General features: G+C 32.7%; 3 protein-coding genes, 1 long non-coding RNA gene and 2 other non-coding genes across 8 annotated transcripts in view; 3 read left to right on the top strand and 3 right to left on the bottom strand.

The window, feature by feature from the left end:
* Positions 1-756: 756 nt before the first annotated feature.
* LOC130636271 (G2/mitotic-specific cyclin-B3-like) lies at positions 757-3,647 on the bottom strand. The gene is made up of 7 exons (XM_057445939.1): positions 3,478-3,647; positions 3,227-3,382; positions 2,679-3,035; positions 2,485-2,592; positions 2,068-2,301; positions 1,614-1,769; positions 757-1,531 (listed from the first exon to the last, which is right to left on the bottom strand). The coding sequence occupies exons 1-7, from the start codon at positions 3,529-3,531 to the stop codon at positions 1,199-1,201; spliced, it is 1,398 nt and encodes a 465-aa protein (XP_057301922.1). The 5' UTR covers positions 3,532-3,647; the 3' UTR covers positions 757-1,198.
* Positions 3,648-3,840: 193 nt separating this feature from the next.
* Positions 3,841-19,573, top strand: LOC130636275 (kidney mitochondrial carrier protein 1-like). 3 transcript variants are annotated; one of them, XR_008982251.1, is made up of 8 exons: positions 3,841-4,191; positions 7,900-8,333; positions 8,459-8,583; positions 10,929-10,989; positions 11,235-11,315; positions 11,403-11,483; positions 15,970-16,119; positions 18,227-19,573. XR_008982251.1 is itself a non-coding variant. In XM_057445944.1 (7 exons), the coding sequence occupies exons 1-7, from the start codon at positions 4,122-4,124 to the stop codon at positions 16,024-16,026; spliced, it is 909 nt and encodes a 302-aa protein (XP_057301927.1). In that variant the 5' UTR covers positions 3,841-4,121; the 3' UTR covers positions 16,027-19,573. The 3 variants fall into 3 exon arrangements, 2 of the variants coding, with proteins under 2 accessions (XP_057301927.1, XP_057301928.1); XM_057445944.1 differs by having other exon boundaries at positions 15,970-19,573; XM_057445945.1 differs by having other exon boundaries at positions 3,868-4,176; positions 15,970-19,573.
* A 737-nt stretch (positions 19,574-20,310) lies between these two features.
* LOC130636279 (uncharacterized) lies at positions 20,311-22,393 on the bottom strand. The gene is made up of 2 exons (XR_008982253.1): positions 22,005-22,393; positions 20,311-20,576 (listed from the first exon to the last, which is right to left on the bottom strand). It is a non-coding gene; the product is annotated as an uncharacterized LOC130636279 (long non-coding RNA).
* Positions 21,966-25,116, top strand: part of LOC130636267 (zinc finger protein 626-like) — a 57,999-nt gene continuing 54,848 nt past the window's right edge. The window contains exon 1 of the mRNA XM_057445929.1: positions 21,966-21,970. The gene's annotated coding sequence lies outside the window, so the exon portion shown is untranslated. The remainder of the gene's footprint in view (positions 21,971-25,116) is intronic.
* On the top strand, positions 23,987-24,074 carry Trnay-gua (transfer RNA tyrosine (anticodon GUA)). The gene is given in 2 exon segments: positions 23,987-24,023; positions 24,039-24,074. It is a non-coding gene; the product is annotated as a tRNA-Tyr (tRNA).
* On the bottom strand, positions 24,244-24,316 carry Trnaa-agc (transfer RNA alanine (anticodon AGC)). Its single transcript has one exon. It is a non-coding gene; the product is annotated as a tRNA-Ala (tRNA).

Raw genomic sequence — 25,116 nt, 5'->3', positions numbered from 1 at the left:
AAACAGGGCGAACATCAGCTTGGTAGGAAAAATTCATGAACGGTTCTGTTCCAACATCTGGTTGGTGTCACAAACTAGCTTCCCGGAACTTTGTCAAAAGAATCTACTCAAATGAGACAACCAATTTCAATAGAAACACAAGTTGCTGCTTTTTTATATTACATCAGTGATAAAATATAATACTTTTTATAATTCGAGCAAAATTTTACACTTCCAATGTAAACGCATGAAAATACGAAAACGCAAATCTATGAGTCAGTAATCTTTGATCTGTACCCAACTGGAATATTTTATCACATAACCACCCATTTTAAAATGTTGAGACTAAACAAATTTTCGCCTTTCTGTCTATACAACTACCGCTATCAAAAGCTTACAAAAACTCGGGGTAGTGTCATCTTTACACAGCGTGTAACCTTGCATAAATCAATCAAAAAAGCGCGTTGGCTGCTACGAAGATTTAAAAAGATATAGTTTTAGTGATCAGGGAGATTTGTGTAGTTAGTAAGGCTACTAAGTGTAGAAAAACAAAATTTCACATAAAAAAATTACACTGAAGCGGATAAAGTCGTACTTTTTTGATAGCTCTTTTTTTCCTATAATCTGCATCTAAAAATCACGATACGAAAAGAAACTGCAGTCCTTGTCTAAAAGAGAGGCGCGATAGAAGATTGACAAGTGTTTCTTGACATCCTGAGCTATGTATTTGGTGATAAAATTGTGCTGGCGATAAATGCAGGGGTATATGCAACACAAAAAATTAATTTGTTATTGTAATTACATATACAGTTAAATATTTCGGATAAAATTCTATCCTCATAAAAAATACTGTCCAATAAAATCTAGGCGTAAAATAGATAAAAAGATGACACACATATGCTGTTGAAAGTAGAAGATATACTGAAGTAAAAACACCCAAATAAAAATACTTTGTGATTTAAAACAAAGTCAAAAATAAAAAATAAATACGAAATTGTAATTTAGGGAAGTGAACAGAAAGATTTATCACGCAACCGAATTTCTACCTGTATCATGTGCTGCAGAAAAATTATTTAATTTCTTCTGCACTCCAAAGTAAAATTTAAAAGTAAAAAGATATTACATTCATCTCTTATATACAAATATACAAATCTATGGAAACTTCTTAAATGAAGATTGCTTGTCGGTCACCAAATAGTGCAAAAAGTAAAAAGGTGTACTATAGCAACAGTGGGTCAACAGCAGGTATTTTTGCCACTTCGTAAAAAATAGGATGAGAATATTTGGTTCGAACAGTTTGTAATTTACTTTTGGATGCTTCAGAAACCATAGCATTCAACGCTATGATCAGGTTTGTTAGCTCTTCTTCTGAATATCCTGTGTGATATGAAAAGTTCACATCCCATTCACATTCATCTCTCATTTTTAAAGCCAAGCACAAGCAGGCTGCAGCTATTTTTGAAGAGCAACTGCTGACAAACTGTGCCTCGTGCAAGGATAGTTCAAGAATATATCTGGATAGAGTAAGCACCTGCATACTCATTGACGTGACCTAAAATGAAAAAATTTAAACATCACTTGTTTTTTTTAAAAAAGTAGATAATTTACAAAGTTAATACAAAGAAAATATTTACCCTGGCAAATCTCCTTAAAAATCTGTAGGATATTGGAATGTTTATATCAAAATCAAGTGCTTTTAAAATTTTTAATTCCATCTGAACGAACTGCTTATGTGTATAAGCATCGTCACAAATAAACTGGAAATCATCAAGTGGAGGTGGATGGCGTTCCTAAAATATTTAAGAGTAAAAATAGAAAAAACATGCAGTTTACGGAAACTTTGAGGCTGTCACAATCATGACAATACCAAAAAAACAATATTTGTCCAATTTTTTATCTTGTAAGATTTTTAAGTAATTTTTTCGACATTTCAAAACAGGCTGTATGAATTAGAATTTGACTGATGTAAAATAATTTCAAACCCAACTCCAACAAGGTATTAAGACATTGAAACATCCAGATATAACTACTGAAATGTGGAGCCACTGGTTGCAGTACTCTGTAAATTTAATTATATTTTTTACTTACTTCTATTTTGCAAGCTATCAAAAGAGATGTTGCACCAACGAGCTGTAATAGTTCCTTTGGAGTTGAATTACTCTGCAAATAATTGTCTGTTAATTTGACTGCTAAGTAAAGTGTTTCATGATATAATTCAAAATTTTCTTGTACTTCAACAAGCCAATCAACCAGTATAGCTCTCATTGGTCCTGTTGTTTGAGCATTGCTTTGTGTAGGGTAATTTTTAACTTTAAATTTTCTCTACAAAAAATAAATGTTAGAACCACACTTAAATGTCACAACAGCCAAAAAAATTAAGAAACATTATCCAAGACACTACTTTTTAAAAAACTTTATGATCAACTTTGATGGAAAAAAAGAATAAACAAATTTTTGTTTGAAGATCAGAATACTTTGAGACAAGAAATGTATATCACAACTTACTTCTCTTCTCTTCATATTTATAAAGACACTTTCTGCGTATTCAGAGACTACATTAGGATCTATATCAATGTCAAAAGGTTTTAATCCAGGGGTTGCCACAGCATCTCTCTAAAACACACAATATCTTTTGGTTTAACATTTGACAAGATAGAATATGTAGAATATAAACTAAACCTTTATTTTATCACACTTACCTTCATATTTTCATCAATTGGCTGTTCATTTTCACTGACAAGGAAAGATGCTGGAAGGGTAGGCACAGGGCGTGATTTACTTTTATTAAGTTCTGATGCCATTGAAGTGTCGCTGGCACTGGTTTCCAATATGCTGCTAACACTTTCAGTCTTCTTAGCACAACTAATAAGTTCAGTACAAAGAACGTCTTCTAAGACATGGTCTGTAACTTCAACCTTGTTTTCAGGACTTTTACTTAAATTTGTCACAGATCTCCTACTTCTTGTTTTTGCTAGTGATATAACTGGTGGCTTATTTTGTGACTTTAGAGACTTCTTTCTTCCCAATGCTATCCTTTCTGAGTGAGATTGAATAGCCTAAAAAATCAAGCATTTTCTTTAAATTATTACACAAGCTTTGACCAAGCGAATATTCATTACATTTGTTATATTTGTTGTTTCTTGCTGCATGCGTTCACAGAAATTTTAGGTGGCCCATGGAAAAAATGCATTGGAATTGATTTTCTACTATTATTATTACCCAACTGCCATAAGTAGGAAGGACTTACATTTGTAATATCACCAAACGCAGTACGCTTCCTAGAAGCTGTTGATTTTCCAGGTGATATTTGAGATAAACTGCGCTTGTCACCCTTATTAGGTACATTCTTTTTTACCATATTCTCTTGGTTGCTTTTTTTTAATTGTGTAAATTTCCTTGTTCCCTGTAATAGAAGAAAAAGTATTGCAATAACTATACAACTTGATAGTTAAGATAAGGATAAAAAGGCTAGCTTGGTAAATACTGGATAAAACATACCTTTCGAGTGGAAAGTCGTTTCGTTCTCTCTGATACATTAACGCTGTTTTCCATTATATTGAAAAAGCAAACTGTGCTTTCGTGAAAATTTTTACCTAGAATAACCAAAAGCGCCTTCAATGCTCCCTCAACAGCCGGAGTGGATTTCAACTGTTTATTTCATACGTTCGCGGCTGCTACGTTTTTAAGGATTTCATTGGCTATTTTGGTTGGCCAATGAAAGTATTTTATTTTATTGATTTTTTTCTTTTTAAAAAAAAGAAATGTACCAACTTCGTTTTCATGTTTCTGGTTTGTTAATTTTAACTAAAGAAAAAACAAAACGAAAGTACTGTGTTTAAGAGGCAGTTTTCTTTATTTGTTAATGAATTTACCTGATTCATAATATTTTTCACAACATGTTTTATTAGAAAGTAATAAAGTGAAGTGGCGTGTTGTCGTCAGAGTTATTATGTTCCTTTTCGAGAACTTGTGTATTAGGTTGTTGCAGACAACAACAGTAATGGCAGACGGAGCTATGTGCAGCATGCCTGCATGCGATTTAAAAACTTTAAATTAGTATTTTTTGCTGTCGCTGGGGACAAAGGTTGGAAGTATCATTGTAGGTAGCTATAAACCCGAAATAAAGCAACGAAGAATTTAAAATGGATGTGAAACCGTTCATTTTTGGAGGTTTGGCGTCAATGGGTGCAGAAATGGGTAAGTCTCGCGACGGTAAGCTCATTTTCTCCGTCATTTAAATCAGAAATCTTGAGAACCAAAAGAGATTTACTAAAAAAATAAAAGGATTCCTAAACAACTTACCAAGCTATTTTATGTAAAATCAACTTGCTTTCAAGTGGGATGTAAGCTTTAACCTGTATCCAATAATTGCTCGTGTTGTAGTCTTGTTTCTTGAAGACCTGTTTAGCTCTTAGCTGAGACATAATGTTCTGATTCAAAAAAGACAAACTATAAGCAACAGACCAGAATGATAAAAAATATTAAGTGAAAAACAACAACTGACCCCCAAATTAGTAAATTCTGCTTCTTAACAGATCAGACAATATATAGTTGAGAAAAAACAATACACAAGTTCGCAGTTTCAAAAATTATGTGGGTGTGCATATATATATAATGATTACGTAATTAAGATGCGCGCGCATAATCGGAAGATAAAATGTAAACAAAGATGGCAGTAGATATGAAAGTGACTATCGTTTCAGAGTGTTTTTCCCCGTTGGTAAAAGCTCTAAATGCATAAAAAACTGTTTTAATGCTTTCGGTATATTACAAAATCTGTCAATGTTACGTAAAACGTCACCACTTTTCGTAAACATGCGAGCGAAAAGTTCGTTTTTATTTTGTCACAACTGTACCGCAATATTTATTTACATTATCAGCCTTGGTTGGGTTATTTTACAGAACATGTTTGAGCGTGTTCGATTACGTATTTTTGCGCAACAAGGAGGAGGAGAGCACATGGTGGGAAAAAATGCAAGGACTTAACGTACAACAACGAGACTAAAAAAACTTGTAAAAATTTTGACGTTAGTGGTGAAAATATGACATGCTATGACGAGCTACGAAACCGTCTTGTACAAGCTTGTTAGCTAAATGAACGTACCAAGAGGTTGTAAAACTGTACTTGTTCACAAACCCATTTCGGAGCTGACATTCAACAAACATCATTACAAAACGTATGGAAAGACCACGCAAAATTATCTTGCAGAAAGTAATAAAACTTTTTTTTCTACAGTTTTCTAGCTTTGCTAATCCATCACAGCTTAAATTACTTCAAAATCCAAACAAACAAAGAGAGCACCTATTTGAAAAGCTAAAAAAATGTACCACCTGACAGTTGTTTTATTGAAATTACACGAGGTGAGCGTAGAGTTGTGTCAAAAACAATACAACTGAAAAATTTACCTTGTAAGGTAATAGAAGCTGCAAAATCATTCAAAATTGAAAACAACAATAGTATAGAAGAAAATGTATCTATATTCACAACAATCTTAAAATAGATAAAACAAAATTATGGGTGTGTAATTATCATAGAACAAGAAGATGTCCCTGAAGAATTGAAATTGTGGATTTGCTCGTTTTGTAAAAATGACAGTTCATAGTTAATGTTATGAAAAATAGACACTGCAAGACATTTTAAATCTTTGATAATTTTTACATGTAACATTTGAAATTTTACACATTAAAATGAATTTTCAAAGATTTCAAAATGTCTTTTTCACATTATCAATAAATATAGTATAATAAACCTAGAAAAATGTTATATAATTAATCAAAATAAATAGGTTTTCTCATATTGCTTAGGACTGCACATATCGTTACCACATAGTCAAAAAGTTTTAACATGGAAATAGTTGCCAGTATGCGAAACGTTTTCATTCGTCTGATGACTTGTTCCACCAAAATCCTCAAATTTGCAATGTGTTTCATTTTTTTAACTTCTGCAGGTGTCATCTGTGCAGCTCCTTTTCGTCCAGGAGGTGCCATATACGAAATAAACTGTTGCGAATCAAGATAGCCACAACGCTTTGTTATTTACTTATCTGATATAGAACCTCCATATGCTTTGGAAACAAACGCAATCATAGAATTAGGCGCAACACATACCAAAGTTTTTAAAGTGTGGTGGTGTTTATACTCACTCCAAGTTAACTTTTGAAGGTCCAGATTTTTTGGCTTTTCAATAAAAAATTCTGTGCCATCTAAAATTGAATCCATTTTGGGCAATGATTTGAATCTTTTTGGTAGAGTATTGGATATTTTATCTTCGTCTGGTACATATACAATAGGTCTCAATGCTGCTGAAGCAGCTTTCAACCATAAATCTATAATGTTGCTAGTTAAGCCAACAGATATTTTGAAGCAATCAGCAAGGTCTTCATTAAGAAGTGCTTAACACAACTTCATCAAAACTCACTCTTAAGGTTTTACACAGCAACAAGAACTCCTGACAACTTTGTGGGTTTCACAAGTTTGGCTGTCCCAAACATCCAAGTCGTACTCACTATGACTGCAGTTAATGACAGCACAAGTTCTGGAACACTTTTTTTCCACTCTCAGCAGTTTTTTCCATATTTTCAACAAAATTTTCTGTATTTTAAGACAAATATCCATGACTTCGTACTAGCGTGAGTTGAAAATAAGAATGTCTTCTTCAGATTGTGTGATTGCGATTATCTTTTTAAGGATGACATAATGGTCACGTGATCTTCGCACGCGAAATTCACGGAACTGTGAAGAGGTGTATTCCAATAGATGACTTTTATCGTGATGCATGTTGTTTCTAATCCCTAGACCTCTTTTTTAGACCGATTTTTCTAATTTTTTCTGCACATATACACAAGAATTCTGTAAAAACGTAAACATTGAAACTCATCTATGCATTTTGAATTTTGTATTCCCAAACTTCTATAACTTGGCCTAAATAGGCAATTCAGCGTATGTGGTCCTTCTTTTCTTGGGTGTTAGGAATGCTCTCTCATTTAAGACTTTTTAAACATTCGGAACTTCTCATTACCTGTTGCGTAAATTTATCTAATCTTGCAGGTCTGCAACTTCCAAATTAAGTAAGACATGCCCCAATCGGGTGAGAAATTTTAAACTGCTAAATGTTGCACAGATTCATCAATCAAAAACATTTTCTGGTGTTCTGCTGAAGATTATGGGTGTACTTGATTTCAATTGCCAGCATGGTATATATGCACTCTTCTTGCTTGTGCTTCTAGACACATTTGATATTAGAGTTGAAGATGTTATTGTGATATCTGCTCATTCTGTTCAGACATGCATCATTATCCATTACACTTTGGTTAAAGGCTTATTTTGTAGATGCATAGACATACTTTGGACACACAATATGGTGTCTATCAAAGTGTAAAATTGTGTTGTTTTTCTGTCTGTACCGAAGGTTCTTTTAAGATAATACAGTTATAATCTTCATTCTTCTTTTACACAACTCGCATTCTGCAAGCATAACTTTGAAACACATAAAAAGTAAGTTGATAAAATTTCGTGGAGCATTCAGATTTTCTAAGGTTGGAAATTCTAATTTGTCAATCCAACACTGTTGACAAAGTTATGGTCTATAATATATAAAATATAAATTTAAATGTTTGCATAGTTTATTAATTATATTAAAATATATAAAAGTATATAATTAACCTTAGGTATTAGGCCTGTCAACAATTAAGCTTCTTCTTTGTTACCAGAAAAATTACCTGTGCAACATTTACTTTAAGATCGATATAAGAACTAATAATATTTGCCTGCTATATATGCTTTTCATGAGGTACTTCACTTTCCTATATATTTTAGTGTATGGTACAAAGGTGAAAAGTATGCAGGAGGGGTCTTGTGTTTAAAGTTTAATTATATAATTTGCCATTATAAAGGAATAATAAATTAAAAATTTTATTGTAGGTACTTTTCCTATTGATACAACAAAAACAAGGCTACAAGTTCAAGGTCAAGTAATCAATAATTCATTAAAAGAAATGCGATACAGAGGTATGTTACATGCAATGTACCGGATTAGCAAAGAAGAGGGTGTGACAGCTTTGTATAATGGTATAAAGCCTGCATTACTACGCCAAGCGACATATGGAACAATTAAAATTGGACTTTACCATGGAATCAAACGTTTGATAACAAAGGATCCAAAAGATGAAACTTTGGCATTAAATATGTTTGCTGGTATAGTTGCAGGTGCTCTTTCATCTGCTTTATGTAATCCAACTGATGTCTTAAAAGTGCGTCTCCAGGCCCAGACGGCAGGTACGGTAATAGCTGAACATAGTATGCTTCATTCGTTCGTCAACATATACAAAATGGAAGGATTAAGTGGTTTATATCGGGTAAGGGACATGCTGTTTTATTGATAAATCACCATAACAATTTTAAATGTAATCCATTGGTAACTAAAAAACTTGAGCCTGTCCTTTATTTTTATAAAAAATATGCCTTAGTGTTTGTTTTGTAGGGTGTAGGACCAACAGCTCAAAGAGCATCAGTTGTTGCTGGAGTTGAGTTGCCAGTATATGATTTTTCCAAAAGATGTTTCGTTGATTCAGAAATTTTAGGTGACAATCCAGCAACTCATTTTTTGTAAGTGCACTATCTTGTCTTTATTTGTCTGTACAATTCAATAAACTAGTTATATTGTTTTAAAAATGATAAAATACAGCTAGTTTTGAAAAGAATCTTTATCTTAGCATTTAACGCTCATTCACAAATTTTAAGGGATTTTTACATACATATGTGATAAAATATACCATGAATGCAGTATGATACAAAACGAATATAACAAAATGTTGGTATTGTTAGCTTGATGTCATTAGCCCTTTTAAAATTATGCCAAGTAATCTAAAATGCATTTGAGAACATTCCATTCACTGTTGTTTTGTTTTGATTTTTATTGATTTTGTAAATGCGTTATAATAGTAGATATTCTGATTTATTTTATATATTGGATTAAATGAGAAAAATCAGGGGAAATACAGCTTAAGCAGGTGGCAAAACTTCATTTTATGGTGATCCTAGACCACAATTTAAAATCTTCCCTTTAAAGGTTCCATTATTCCTATATACAAAAAAAAATAACTCCTAAATTCCTCATATTAAAATCATAGCAAACAAATACTAGTCTTTTTTGTAAATGCGTTTTGTAGCTGATTTTTGGCTTCATATTTTGTTAACCTAATTGCGAGTAACATTATGCTGAATAATTACATAATTAAGCCAACTTCACAAAATGTCTTGCAAGTAGAATTTTGTGTCTATTATAGCTATAGGGAGGAATTGGGGAAAAATTTTTGTTTAAAATGTTGCGATTAACATTGTAAAAATTTTGTAATCAAGTTCAATGGCTCTGAGCAAGCATTGTAAATACACACCTGGGGTGCGGAGAAACTTTTAAGATATGTTTTTCATACAATCTATTTATTATTGAGAGGACGAGTGCAACCGAGCAAGAAAGTCAATTGTAAAATACTTCGTGGTTTAAGTAATTGAATCCACACCAAGGATTAAAATGTGTTTTTTCCTCAAAAACTTATTTTTTAGTATTAAATAAGATAATGGTTTTAGCACTTGTCACAAAATTTTTATCTCAGTAAATTTCCGCAGTGCTAAATGCCAAATTTTTACGATCTAAATAAGCTTGTCATTTTACGTGCAGTAGCTACAATGCTAAAATAGCAAAATGAAGTGCCAGTTTGAGGTCCAGATTCATGATTTAAATATCTCAACTGGAAAGAGAAAAATTACGCATGTTGAATAATCCTCGGTGACTGTTGAATGATGCATTTTTTGTAGAAGTTTCCCTTTTGTCCATTTTTTGTGTTTTTGCTTGTGACTCTAATAATTTTAGATGCAGGTTGAAAGGGCTTGATAATTACACACCTCTTCTTTGTAAAACTTTGGTTGTATTTTAATAAATTACTCGTGTAATAACGATTTTCTTATATCAAACAAAAACAGGCGTTTGTACATATTGACAAGAATATGGTGGGTTGTTGTAATGGAAAGCTTTTCATGCCAGAACATATGCATTTGCTTTGTTTTTTGTTGTTGGAAAAGTACAATAGAAAAAGAATTTTTTTCCCCAAACAATTATTTTTTAGCAAAACTCAGTAGGGTCGGTTAACTTAAAAAATAATAATGGTGGTGTTTTCCTCACTATGAAAGAAATGCAACCCACAACCTTTTGGTTAAAAAACAGTGCTCAACTATGTTACAAACATAAGTAGCTTGGTTAATAAAAGCAGGGTGGCATTGTATAAACAAAATGTATTGTCAACGTTTGATCACCTTTGTCATTTTTATTTTAAATTGTTAGCATATTAGTGATTATAAAAATAGTCTTAAGATGGACAATGATTTACAAAGACTCAAACAATTTCAACAAATCTATTCTAACAAATGTAGAATTATTTAGACCATGTACAATTTTTCCATAAAATATCTACCCTACAATGGGGTGATATTTAACCTTCACTTGTACAATCATGTTTTAGTTGTTTTAGCTAGAGTAGCACAATCATGTTTTAAAAAGTTTTTAGACTGTTTAAATTGCCTAGGTGCTTTTTGGATACAACAGCTTTGACAGAGCTGGACTTTTACACATATGCAATTTGAATGTGTTTAAGTGCTAAAAATACAATATAATGTTTTGTATTTAATGAATGAAATAAAAATAAAAAAATAAAATGTCAAAGTGGAGATTGGTGAATGATCCCAACATTGATTGTGCTTTCTATTCTGTAAATTACACAAGTCCCATTATGATAGATTCTACATGCTAGGATCTATCATAATACGTATATGTTGACAAAGAGATAGCAAGAAAAGTGAACTCGCAAAATTCAGCCCTTTAGGTAATAGGGATGGGAAACCCTATGTATTTATAGAACATAATATTCACAAAAACAATTTTTCAATACTACTTTTAGGTCAAGTATTATTGCTGGACTAGCTGGAGCAATAGCTTCAAATCCAATTGATGTTGTTAAGGTATGCATATTTACTGATCTGTAAGCTGCAGTTATAGGATTTTCTAATGTCCTACCTACCTAGTGAGTTTTCTCTACTATATTTTGTGCTTTCATGCCAACTATCAGCTCCCCTTTGCTCCAATCACTGTTATGTTTTTAGTTTCTCCAGTTGAAAAGAAAGTCTCTTAAAGTTTTTAATCATGATTTGTGCAAAAAAATAACATTTTATGATCTGTTAAGCTGAAGTATTGATCTTCATTTTAGACACGAATGATGAATCAACGCAAAGTGGCAAACACATCAGCAACCACTTTGTACACTAGTTCACTAGACTGTGCTATTAGGGTAACTTTCATTGTTTTATCTTTGCTTTTTTGGTTTTCTTTTGTGCAATTTTAAGTTTTTTAGTATATAAGTGTTTTTGACTTTTAGACATGTAAAACCGAAGGTGCTATGGCTTTATATAAAGGATTTATTCCAACTTTTGTTCGTCTGGGTCCATGGAACATACTAGTATCCTTTTAAATTCTTGTTTTATGTCAATATTGCTGCACTAAATTAAAATTTTAGGTGTTTGTTTTGAATCGTTTGTTTAGTTGAATTTGTATTGATTTGTCTCCCAAAGAGTCACGAAGTTTGGTAAACATATAAGTTATGTTTTTTGTGACCAATTTTGTACACATTTTTTTATTCAAAATAATTGAGTAGATGTTTGTCCTCAATTGTGTTGACATGCAATAGTCATACTACGAAGCCTAACACTTCTCCACAACCTTCCGGTTATTTTAGAACTGGTATACTACCCTAGGGGAATAAAAGTTTGCACAAAAAAGATTGCTGAATTAAAGATAAAAAAAAATTGTAACTTGCAGAAATAAAGATTGCGAATTGTTCATACAATCATGAAATTGAAAAAATTGAAAATTTTAAATTGAAGCAATGATCTATAATTTTTTTTTCCCTGAATTCGTTTGATAATTTTTTTCATCTTAGTCATTAAGATTTAAACATTTCTTTCGATGCAAATAATTGAGAGGTTACCTTCATATAGCAAAACAACGACAGAAATAGTTTTCTTAAAAATGGAAAAAATTACATTCAAAAATTTTTTTTCTTGGAATTGCGAAAAAAAAGATAGCGAATTGTGTAATTTTTCTAAAAGTTGCGAAAAAGAAGATGCAAATTGCTAATCATGCCTAGAAATTGCAGAAGAAAAGATTGTGAATTTTAGCCAAACTCACAATATTTAATTCCTACGATGGCCCTGAAGGGTCATACACTTCTCACCAAATTTTTTTACTTCCCGATTTTTTTTTTACTTCCCGCTACTTTTTTTTTACTTCCCGCTACTTTTTTTTCACTTCCCGCTACTTTTTTTTCACTTCCCGCTACTTTTTTTTCACTTCCCGCTTTTTTTTCACTTCCCGCTTTTTTTTTCACTTCCCGCTTTTTTTTTCACTTCCCGCTTTTTTTTTCACTTCTCGCTTTTTTTTACTTACATAAAAATTCACTCCAAGCACTTTTTTATTGTCTCATGACAACATTCAAACATGGCGACGGTTCCAGATGAGATAAAAACAGTAGTGGTAAAGTATTTCAACGAAGGGCTGACATACACTGAAATTATTGAATTTCTCAGGATACAACATAACTATGAAGTAAGCTTGTCGACTGTTAAAAGATGGTTACGTTATTTTGGATTACGCAAAAGACCTCTATCAAATAACAGAAGTCCTCGTATGACGGTTAGGGAAGCTGTTAGAGATGAACTGAGCGGAAGTGGTGCAGGAGTGGGGTATCGTAGAATTCATAGAATTTTGATTTCAAAAGGCATTGCATGTAGAAGGGAAGATGTGAGAAAGTTTATGAAGCTACTCGACCCAACAGGTGTTGACTTACGACGACGAAAAAGACTTCACCGCCGCAAATACAGATCTCCCGGTCCAAATTTTGCGTGGCACATTGACGGTCATGATAAGCTTAAACCCTATGGATTCAGTATTCATGGATGCATAGACGGCTTTTCTAGGAAGCTTATTTGGCTGGAAGTTGGAGCAAGCAATAAACTTCCAGAGGTGGTTGCAGGATTTTATCTCGAAGCTGTCTCTAAATTAAAGGGAGTGCCACTGACGATAAAAGCAGATGACGGTACCGAGCACTCACTAATCGAGCCTATGCATATTTACCTTAGATCGTTATCAGGAGGACAAAATGTGAATGACAGTTTTAGTAGAATAAGTTCACCACAAAATCAAAGAATTGAATCATACTGGGCTATGTTACAAAGGGACAAAATTGGTTGGTGGAAGCGCTTTTTTGCAGATTTAGCTGACCTCGATATGCTTGACACATTAGATCCGGTATTACTCGACTGCATTCGCTTTTGTTTCATGCCATTAATTCGAAAAGATTTGTGCTCAATCATGTCACACTGGAATTCGCACATAATTTCTAAAAGTCGAAACAATGGTCCTAGTGGCCGTCCAAACTGTATGTTTCATCTCCCTCATTTATATGAGGCAGAAAACTTTTTACAACAAGTTGATCAAGAAGAAGTCGATGAGTTTTTTCCTGTGGTCGAAAACAACGTGTTAGATGTTTCAAGCGAATTTACAGAATTCGCAGAGTATTTTCTTGCAAGAGACGGATTAAATCGTCCTGTTAACCCTGAAGAGGCCTTGAATCTGTACATTTATTTACTCGAAAAAATAGCACATTTTTCCTGATAGTCTATAAAAATAAGTTCAGAGCACTAAGCAATTATTTGTAACATTGTTACGTTTTTATGTTGCATACATGGAGAGGTATAGAATCTAACAATGACAAAATTAATAAGTGGTAGCAAATAATTAATGATGTTAAAAACAATCTACAATGTATATATACAATGGTTAAAAATAAAAATAGAAATAAAATATAGAAAATACTCATATATATTTCATATCTCACACTCAGTTGTTATGTTGAATAAAAAAAGAAGAAATTTTATCCTTGTCCCAGGGTATCTTGGCCCCTGAGCCGTTATTAAGAGCAGCCAATTATTTCCACTGCTATCAAATTTATCACAAAGGCAAAATGCCCCCGGAACGAAGTTGAAGAAATTTGGGAATATGTGCAATGGGGATATCAATTGATTTCCACAGAGACAACTGAATTATTTTCATGTGGGGCTATATACATTAACAAAATTGCTAGAACAAAAACAACATCTGAAACAAGTAAATATAATTTTCAAATAGAAGTCACATCCGATGCATGAATTCTAAAACTTTTTTAATCTAAACCAAGCCCTATCAAAAATGTAGAAAGTTTAAAAAACAAAAATAGGCATCAATAATATAAACAAACATAATATCAGAACAGAATTGCCACCAGCATTTCATCTTATATATACTATAAACACAAGTAATTACATAATATCCATCTCCCAATCCTCCTGCTGGAGTATCTTGTGAAATTCCTCACGCAGTTCACAAAAGCTGTTGTATGTACTTGGCAGTTCAAGGCATGGACCACAAGTGTGAGCAATTGGTCTTCTTGAAAATACGCTTTCAGATTTAATAAAATCAATATCTATTTTGTTGACTGTCAAAATATCAGAACCGGTCAAAAATTGCATGAATTTCTTCAACATGGTCAACTCTAAACCACGTATATACCGCTTCAGGAAACTAAACGAATCTCTTTGTGAATTATCTTCAACACTTCGACCACTAATTGTAGATAGCTCAACATCACAATTAATGAAATGTTCAAAAAAAAAATTGCAGTGATTATTGTCAAAATACAAAGATGTGGCTTGACGTCTTATCTCCCTGAAAGTGATCGGGGTGGGATGCTCCACATCTATAAACCGTGGTCCACCACCATCCTTCATCTTAACCAGTTTGTAGTTGCACGATTCAAAATCATATCTTTCATACTTTAGCTGCAATTTTTTTACTTTCTTTGACTGGGGTTTTGATTTTTTTGGTGTGGATCTTATTTTTGACAACAAATTACTCAACCTGTGCTCTACTTTCTTTTTTTTCTTTTTTTTTTCATCGCCAACAGGATGGTTGCTATCATCTGTTGAGGAACTTCCCTGGTTGTTGCTGGTCTCATTCAAAACAGCTTTTACTTCAGTTCGAATGGTTTTACGCAAAACGTTATCCATCGATAAAATATTATCTATTCAATATTAGCTAAAATATAAAAGCAAAGCATAAGCTAGCTAGCTACAGTGCTCATGGCCATGCATTGATCATAGCAGAACAGGAAGAGAGTAAAGATAGCTATAATATTAAATGAATCTCTCCCCCCCCCCCCCCTCCCTACCCAGTGTGTCAGCTTTTATCCCTAGAATAAACAACACAATTTAGAGCTCGTATTTAACTAGATCAAGAATAAACCAAACTACGACGCCAAACTTAAATTATAACATTATCTAGATCTAGGATAAACCAAACTTAAATGATAATACTGAAATAAAACCATCTAAGATCTGCCAAATTTAGTTGGCCACCACCTAGTTGTTGATAATATGGAGCGCGAAAGAGTAGAAAAAGATGCGAGAATGATCAAAGCGTGCGGAAGTAAAAAAAAGCGGGAAGTGAAAAAAAAAGCGGGAAGTGAAAAAAAAAGAAGCGGGAAGTGAAAAAAAAAAGTAGCGGGAAGTAAAAAAAAAAGTAGCGGAAAGTAAAAAAAAAAGCGGGAAGTAAAAAAAGAAGCGGGAAGTGAAAAAAAAGTAGCGGGAAGTAAAAAAATTTGGTGAGAAGTGTATGACCCTTCAGGGCCATCGTAAATTCCGCAATATTTTCTAGCTCAATATTTTCTGGGGTAATAATTATTTCCCTTAAGATAAGTTCCTTTTTAGATCTTTACATACCGAAGGAGGTCATAATACTAATAAATTTTCTTTACAATAATTTACCAATCCACTTCTATCCATAAAAAGTGGCACATTTCTCCTGTTGCTCTATTTTCTTTGGCTAAATGTTTTCCTTGACAATGTATTTAGTTTTTTATGTCATTTGAACAACTAAGGAATGCAGAAAAAAGATGGTATAGTACGTAGTATTCCAAATTTTCTCACCATTTTTATAGAAACTAGATATATTTTTTGTATCACTTTTTCTCATTCTTAGATTAAACATGTGATAGGTAATTACCTTAAGGGAAGAAATTTTCGCGGGAATTTAATTTCGCGGTTGATCAAAACGATTTTTTTCGCGGAATTTAATTTCGCGGTCGAGAAAAAAATATAATTTTCGCGGTCGAGAAAAAATAGTCTTTCTAAATTGTTAATTACTCGTTACATTCATCATCGATAATGAAGTCAAATGCGTTTCTATCAAAGTCTTCTTCGAACCCCCATTCTGCATCATCATCATTGTCGTCGTCATCTTCATCATTTTCTACGATTTCGTTTACGTATCCGATATTAAATCTGTCTTCGTTTGACCATTTTTGGTAGGACTTTCTGTTGGTCTTTCGAGGAGTAGATGCGGCTTGGGCAGCAGCTTGGAAATCTAACGGTCCTAAACCTGATTCTCTCTGCAAGTTACGCGACGATTCTGAAAAATTAAAGGGATATCTGGGTATTACATTTGTATCAAATAAATATCAACTGCTTTAGAATTTTAATAATTCTAACAAGGCTTTAAACTCGGAAGATTTTTGCTTAAAAAGTAAGTATTACAATATGAAAGTTAATAATAAAAAGTAGTGTTACCTGAACTTGACATTTTTCTTTCGTCTTGTTTTGTCTTTTTCACATGAACGCGTTTGTTTACATGTGTCAGTTTATCACCCAAACTCAAGAACACGAGTGAAAGATATTTTGATCGATGAACAATACAAATATACAAAATTTGTGGTTTAATAGACCATTTCTATATATCCAAAACGAGACGAATTTCTATTAAAAACTTTCAATGGTTTTTTTTTGTTTCGGGAGAGCAAATAAATGAACATTCGAAAAGAAAAATTTTCCAGACAACAATTTTCCCGCGTGTTTATCCTATTGTTTGAGGGGGAAACCCTTCGATGAGAGCAAATAAATGAACATTCGAAAAGAAAAATTTTCCAGACAACAATTTTCCCGCGTGTTTATCCTATTGTTTGAGGGGGAAACCCTTCGATGAGAGCAAATAAATGAACATTCGAAAAGAAAAATTTTCCAGACAACAATTTTCCCGCGTGTTTATCCTATTGTTTGAGGGGGAAACCCCTTACTCGCTGAAGTAAAGGAGACTGAAGTAAAAGAGAGTCAAACAATGAGGACAAACTTATTGAGACAAGAAGGAAACAAGAAAGTACAGAAGAAAGTTACTGTCACTGTAAGATGGCGTACAGTAAAGTTTTCGAATTTTCAGCAGCAGTAAGAGGATACCATTATTATAAAAGCTTTTGGAATCCTCAGAGAGAACAATTTCTAGAATGTCATCACGAGTTTGGAAATCCCTTTGATCGTTTCGCGATCAAGGTTTGCGAAATAGGAGATACAAATGCAGTTGGTCATCTTCCACGAGAGATCTCGCGTGTTACAAAATTTTTCATGGATAGAGGAGCAATCGTTAATGCCAAGCTTACAAGTGAACATTATAGACGCTCTCCCATCGTTCAAGGCGGTATGGAGATTCCATGTAAAATCACAGTGAAAATTGCTGGTATTTGTATTAACCTTCTGTTGATGGAAAAATATAAACAACTTATAGAGGAATTGTACATTGAACCCAAGAATGAGGAAAATCTGGGATCCTTTTTACAACCTAATAATGTGACCGAGGAAAGCATCAATTTACCTTCCACTTCATCCCAATCGAAGAAGAGCAAGTCCAAAGATGAAGCGAGCAATCAGAAAGATATCCGAAGTTTTTTTAGCAAGACCATTAGCATTAAAACAACTACTAAAAGGCGAGATGGCAAGAAGAAAACGGAAAAGATTATCACGATTGACTCTGATTGATTAATGAAAGTTTTATTGATTATTGTAATTCTTAGAGCATCTCTTATGTTAGAAAAGATACTTTTATGTATATGCCATTTCTCCATTCTCAGTTTTCACTGAATTTATAATTCCAATGCAAATAAAATCAAAAATTTTCGCGAGAATTTAATTTCGCGGTCAACAAATTTCGAAAAATTTCGCGGGAATTTAATTTCGCGGTCGGTGAATTTTTAAAATTTTCGCGGGAAGAAAATTTCGCGGTTTTTTCCAAAAACCGCGAAAACCGCGAAATTTTCTTCCCGCGAAAATTTCTTCCCTTAAGGTAGCTTGTTTATACAGAATTTTGAAATTATGCGTTATATTATTATAGCATTGTAGGCAATACACTGTATCACTTTATTGTCAATTTGATAGAGTCAAGAAATAAAAATATTTAAACAGCGATTCACTATCCATTAAACGTCAAATTTAATATGATCTAAAACATTCTTTTTCCCTTTAAATTTGTGAATTTTATTTTACAGAGTGTGTTTGGTTGTATTTTTTTTTGTACAGTTTAAGAAAAGTTGGTTGGTAGCAGTTACTTTCCACCAATCAAATTCATCATATTGAATTTGAATAGTGTAATTTAAAGAAAAGTGATACACGTTCAAATTTGTTAAATTCAACAAAATGAATTTGAATAAGTGGATTGTGAATTGCACAATTAAGAAAAATAAGATTTTTTATAAATATATCATAGTAGTTTATAAGATAATCTGCTTATAAAAAATTTGCTTTAGAGAAACACTAGACTAATACTCAGGAAAAAAATGAAAAGTGACTGTCTAAGAAATTTAATATGGAAATGCCATGTGAAGCTTCTTTGCATCATTTAGTGTTTTGGTGTAGCATCTAAAATCTAAATAGATTGTGAGTACCGATCATCAACTTCTCTAGAACCTACTTTATTTTATATTATTTTCTGCATGAGTGAATCTTTCCAGAGACCTTAACGACTGTAATTTTTTTTTGTTTTTTGTCAATCCTGACAAAACAGGTTACGTTTATACTGGGCTATTGTCTTGATAGATGAGCTGGGAATGTTTACAAATTTTTTTTTTTGAAAAGAAACACTCAATTTCCCTCGAAGGTGGATGTTATGAGTAAAATTATGCAAATTTAAAGGAAATACCTTTGATTTATTGCTAAGTGATACAGAGTTAGCAAGCGAAAGTTAGCGATACTTTTTGCATCTGACTATTCCATGACTGACCACATAATCATTTCTTAAAAAGCATAAAAATCTGTTATTCTGTTTTTTTACTGGTTTGTAGTAATTGGTAGTAGATGCTTTTTTTGTCAGAATTACACCATAAGTGAACATTTTGTTAGTTTTTATGAATTGCTGGTAAAAAATAGTTTCATGTCTCTGCAATGTGTCTAAGATCAATCTCGCATAATTTCTATCGATAGCAGTTTCAATAGGAGACGAATGGATTATCTTGGATATTTATAACGGTTAGGATTAAACTTCGTTTCTGAAGTCTTGTTTTTCCCACTCACACAATTCACATTTCTTGCACATAATTATATAGTTTCTGCATAATTAGGATATATAATATATGTAAATATTTATTGTATTATATTTTTTGATTTTATAAATACAGCTACAAGACGTGTTTTGTTTTTACCTCATGTATTCTAATTATGTATTTCAATTATTGTGGGTACACACTTTTTATAAGTACAGTTGAATCTTTCTAATCCGAATCTCTATTATCCAAATCTTTCTATAATCCGAATCTTTCCATAATCCGAACAGGTTAAAGGTCACCGTCAATTTTCCTTAAACTAGCCATAGTTACCACTAATGCGCCCCGAATTACTAATAACGATTTCAAACATTCAAATTTAGAACGGGATTTAAAATTAAAATGGAAAATGGTGGACGTTTGAAATCTATAAAAACTGCAGTGTTAGAACTTATTATTTTCGTTATTTTCACATTTGGCTAAGGCTCTATCTATAAAGTTAGATCTTGATTAAATATATGTACACTTTAAACGCCTTCAGCCTTCTTGTTGTGTAATTTCACGTAATCATTGCTTTTGATTTTTAGTTAAAATGCGTTCAAAAGACTTACGCATACATTTATGACTTATCCAAACTCCAAAAATTCTTGTGCTGTAATAACAAATTGTGTCTGAAAGCTATTCTGCTGAAACATTTTTCCGCCAAATATGACGAATATGATAGAAATGCAGTACGGAATTGCATAGAGGCTTGTGAATAAGCTTATTGCCCAGGGGAAAATTTTTAAATAAGAAGCCCTGCGACTTGAAGATTTCCGTCATTAGCCTAAAAGATTCTGAAATTTGAAGTAGACTTTAAAACGGAGAACAATGGGGTATATAAACACATCATAAGTATCCTAATTCTCAATTATTATTGCGTAAAATACAACTTGATAAATAAAAAATAATTTTTTTTACATATATATAGTATATATTCTAAAACAATAGTTAAAACTTTAACTGGATTTTTTTCACGATTCGAATATATATAATAACTTCTGAACAATTTCAATTTCAATGAATTATTACTCTGTTAAGTTACCAATAAAATCCTTAAAAATTTCTCTCGTTGAAGATTTTTCGAAACTGCTGATGGTGCATGGTTTCATAACAAATGATCTGAAAAAGAAAGTATATTTAAAATTGAGAAAGAAGAATACAATTTTACCAGAACTGAATTAATACTAGGTTGTTTAATTATTGTCTACTTATCTGATTTAAAGTTAGAATTTATTAAAAAGATACAAATCAATGCCATGTGATACACAAAAGCTTTACTATATAAATAAAAATATATATATAAATTTAGTCAAGCTGGCTTTGATATCATTGTTAAACAAGTATAATATTAAGCAGGCGATACAAGATTTTCAAACCTGTGGACAATACAGGACTTATTTTGTTGAAATCGATTTATTGAATTTTACAAATTTGATTGTTTATTATCGAGGAAATTGATTGGTCATTGTTTTCGAATTGAATTGAACAAGTTGATACAAAAAAGGGTAGACACTCAATTAATAAATTTGTCAGATTTGATAAATCAACAACATCATTTATAATTTCAAGAAAAAACATAAAAAAGGGAAGAAAACAAAGAAACCTGTAACATACTGTGGGTAGCGTCTAGTTGTACTGCAAGGGCTAACTATGTTATGTTATTGGTTAATTTATCAGTTCAACTTGACTGTTCCGTGCAATGAACAACAATATTTTTTCATGATTCAACAAATATCTTTTTATATATATTCTTGCGGTCTGATTCGTGTCAACCAATCACGGGCAGCCATTATGAAATGGGGTACAAATGCCGTAATTAATGTTTTTGTGGTGAAATCTTCATAAATACAATACTGGATTTTTCAAGGAATTCTTTTTTTTTTTAGTCAAATCTTTAATATGTTTCAGAGACTGCTTAATTTTTGCCATTTTGCGACATTTTAACGACGTTTTACTTGTAAATTCTGTTTAAGTAAGGTTGCTACTTTGAAGGTTTGACCGTGAAAAGTCCACTTTGTTCTCCATCGGATAGCAACGAAGGAGAACATTCTGACCGCAAGAATACATGATAGCAGCCTCACAAAGGTTCCTTTAGAAGTTATTTTACTCACCCAAAACGCCTATACTTTTTACGGTGTATGTGGCTTATCAGCACCCTCGTTGATAAAATTACACAGGGCAGGATAAAAGTTTTTTGTTGCTTCTGAAAAAAGGGACTCTAATGAAAGCACTATTTTGTGCAGTTCTAGCTTGATAGCTGTAGTACAAGTGAGAGTAGTTTTACGACTATTAACTTATAAAATGCAAGAATTTAAAAATAAGTATTTAGCTCCCTAGCTACATCATTAAAGCTATTACGACAAGCCAGACCATCGGGAAGGGAAGACCAACAAAATGCAAGCAGTTTTAGTCATGGCCATACACGGAATGTTCTGTTCTTGATTGACTTTAAATTGTGATGCATTTATAAATTGCGGCCTTTGGATCAACGCCATAAACCGTTCTGAGTTTAATTTCATATAAAATATAAGTAATCCTTCTACTTACTGTTAACAAGTTTCGAAACAACTTGGACAAAGAAAAACAAACCTTTTCTTGAAGATAAATTCACGTGGGCTGCAGTGACATTTAAGCATATTAAACGAGACAATATTACAAAGCTTTAAATTAACATAACAAAAGAATCTCGATTAATATTTTTTATGGCAGTCAAATCTTCAGAGACAACAAAGAAACCGAGACAAGATAAGTTTTGCTCGATCAGTGTTATTTTTGTCTTGATGGTACCAAACACACAGGTTGTGTTATATCAAACCTAGGTTGGATGTTCGAGCCGAAGTTCCCCCGCGAAGTTGAGAGTAAGAAAAAAACTTCTCCCATACATAAAACAAACACTATATACCCGCGGTCCACTAAATGTGCGCCCCTTCGGCGGGGCGCAAATACTCTCATAATTTACTTTCTACCATCCGAATCTCTGCAATCCGAAAAAACCTCTATAATCCTTCGGCTAAATTCTCTCTATAATTCGAATTTTTAAATGTAAACATACCATTAACACTTTCAAATGTTTTTGTTTTTCGTAAGTTGAATCTCTGTCGAATTCGAATGTTTTAATGTTTTTGTAAGACGAAGAGAAATCGCAAGAAAACGCAAATCAGTAAGTTCTTTTCTTTTGGTTCAAACTTACTCGTTTTTATTTCTCACCTTACTTTTCTTTTTAATTTTTTTCAAAAAAGTTCGATTTCTCTCTCTTATCTGAATTTTAACCCTTGAAACCTGGAAATTCGAATTAGAAAGACTTTCTGCAATCCGAATCCCTCTGTAATCCGAATAAAAAGTTGTCCCCTTGATATTCGGATTAGAGAGAGTCAACTGTTATGTATTTTATAAGAATATTAGGCTGGGATGTTAAAAGCAGTATGTCTCTTTTTAGAACAGTAGAAAAGTAAGAATAATGATTACCTTGGTTAGAATTTTGGTTTCTTTGAATTCACGCACAGGCTTTTAAAAAGGAGCGCAAGTAAATCTAAAGTTGGAACGAACGAAATAAATGCAGCTTCATCGCTGAAATATTATCGGCCGAAATTTTCTTCACTTGTTGATGTTTTAACATTGTCTGTGTCCACTAATTTGAAAACAGTATTTTTCGTCGTTCGTAACTTTCGAAGCTTGACCAGGTTTTTAGAAAAATTCAACATTTTATCTTTTTGGAAAAAAACCTAAGCTGTGGTAAAATTCCCTAGCGGCAAATATAAGGACTTGGCTACAATGATTTTGTTTAGAGGGCATTCGCAGCATTTACGATAAAAGGCGACGTGATCTCTTTTTATTTGCCGAATACAATCAGTCAGAACTAATTCATAATTTTATTTTTCGTAATTTAATTGATTGCGCGAAACTGGAAACAAAGAAGGAGGAGATTGTACGTTTAGGGTGCGAGAGATTAAAGCTAGGGGTGCTTATTTGTCAGGAACAACAGTAAAGTATGAAAAAAAATTGTCAAAATAAACTTTCGGCAGTAAAGCATTTTCTGTAATTTATTTTATGAAATAAGGAAAAGTTATAATGAATACTGACATTTTCTTGAAATATGAGTTGCAAAACGTTAAGTTTGAGGTACGTGCGAGATGCGCTTTAAAAATACGTTTTTTCGGTTGAGTTAAATCCCAAACCCGTCCCCAGCGCCTTTTGTCTCTCTTTTTTAATGGACGGAGTAAAAAATGTAAGACAAAAGGCACTGGGACGAGTTTGAGTTAAGTACGTCATATCGTTGCAGTTTTTGTGATACACGACGTTTAACGCTTAAAACAATCCTTACCAGCACGTTTAACGCACGAAACTAATCCAAATACCCGTGAGTTTGTCAAGCTTCGGGGACACGGAAACAAATTTTCATACTATTCAAACCAAAATACGATTTGTTGCACTTGCCTGAAAAATGTTTTTGTATCCGCAAAGCTTTGATAACGTGAGCAAGAGTAAGTGAAAATTTCGTTTAAGATAAATATTTTGTTCTGGCCGCTTATCCACCGATAGCTCAGTTGGTAGAGCGGAGGACTGTAGTCGTTGTGTTCAGATATCCTTAGGTCGCTGGTTCAAATCCGGCTCGGTGGACTTTATTTTAACCAGAACGAAGTTTGCAAAATGAGGCGATAATCATGTTACACACTCTTTAATTTTATAGCTGTTAAATTTCATTCTTAAATTACTGATAACGTATATCCTTAAAACACAATTTTTCTGTTGTGCTAAATTTGCCATAAGTTAAAAAAAAAATAAAACTTGGAGAACCCGGGCATCGATCCCGGTACCTCTCGCATGCTAAGCGAGCGCTCTACCATCTGAGCTAGTTCCCCTACGATTCCGAACTCACACATCATTATTAAATCGCTGTAGAGACATTTCAATTAAAGAAAAACAAAAAAATTAAGTTGTTATTTTTATCAGGGGAGAAGAGGCATACAATTAGAGCAACTCCAACCTTCTTTACTCATTAAAAGTCTGTTTTGTTTTCCGCGTGACGTAGTTCATTTTGAGAACAATGGGCACGCGCGCACTTTTGTTTAGGTAAAAAAGCAGATATATTTAAAATATCGCTTGTAAGGAATTTTGTTGATTTGTTAGAAATAAGTAAGAACACTCCATCTTTCCGTTTTATGTTTTGTTGACCGCTTTCTAGATTAAAAAAGAAGTTCTCGAAATCCTATAAATATATTTTTGAAAGGCATTTTGCAAAAGGTACATATAAAAATAACATGCGTTAAAATATACAGATGTTTTTTGACCTCGAATCATTAATTAACCAATAATTTTGAGCAAGTATTCCTTTTTTTGTGTGGATTTCTTTTCATTATTGTGGTCTGTTGTTTATATTTTCTGCCTACAGAAATGCTTGCGCAGGTGCAAGAAAAAAACAGCAAACCTTTTAACTTTTGTAAACATTAGCAAGTCATTTATAGATAGAACCAAAAATTCGATCTGAGACCAGCTGTTCTTTTTTCACACTGTTTCAGTTTCAATTGTTCTTATCTGTGTTCTTCTAAAAAAATTTCTTATATTAGCTAGCTAGCTATATATATTATATTAGTTAACTTTTAGCTTATCCTATTTAATTAATTTTTAGTGTAAAATAGTTTTCAGCGATTTGCAGAAGACA

Source organism: Hydractinia symbiolongicarpus, chromosome 3 (assembly GCF_029227915.1).
Source record: "Hydractinia symbiolongicarpus strain clone_291-10 chromosome 3, HSymV2.1, whole genome shotgun sequence".
NCBI lineage: Eukaryota > Metazoa > Cnidaria > Hydrozoa > Anthoathecata > Hydractiniidae > Hydractinia > Hydractinia symbiolongicarpus.
Note: the sequence above shows the minus strand (reverse complement) of the source record. Positions and strands in the feature narration are given on the sequence as shown.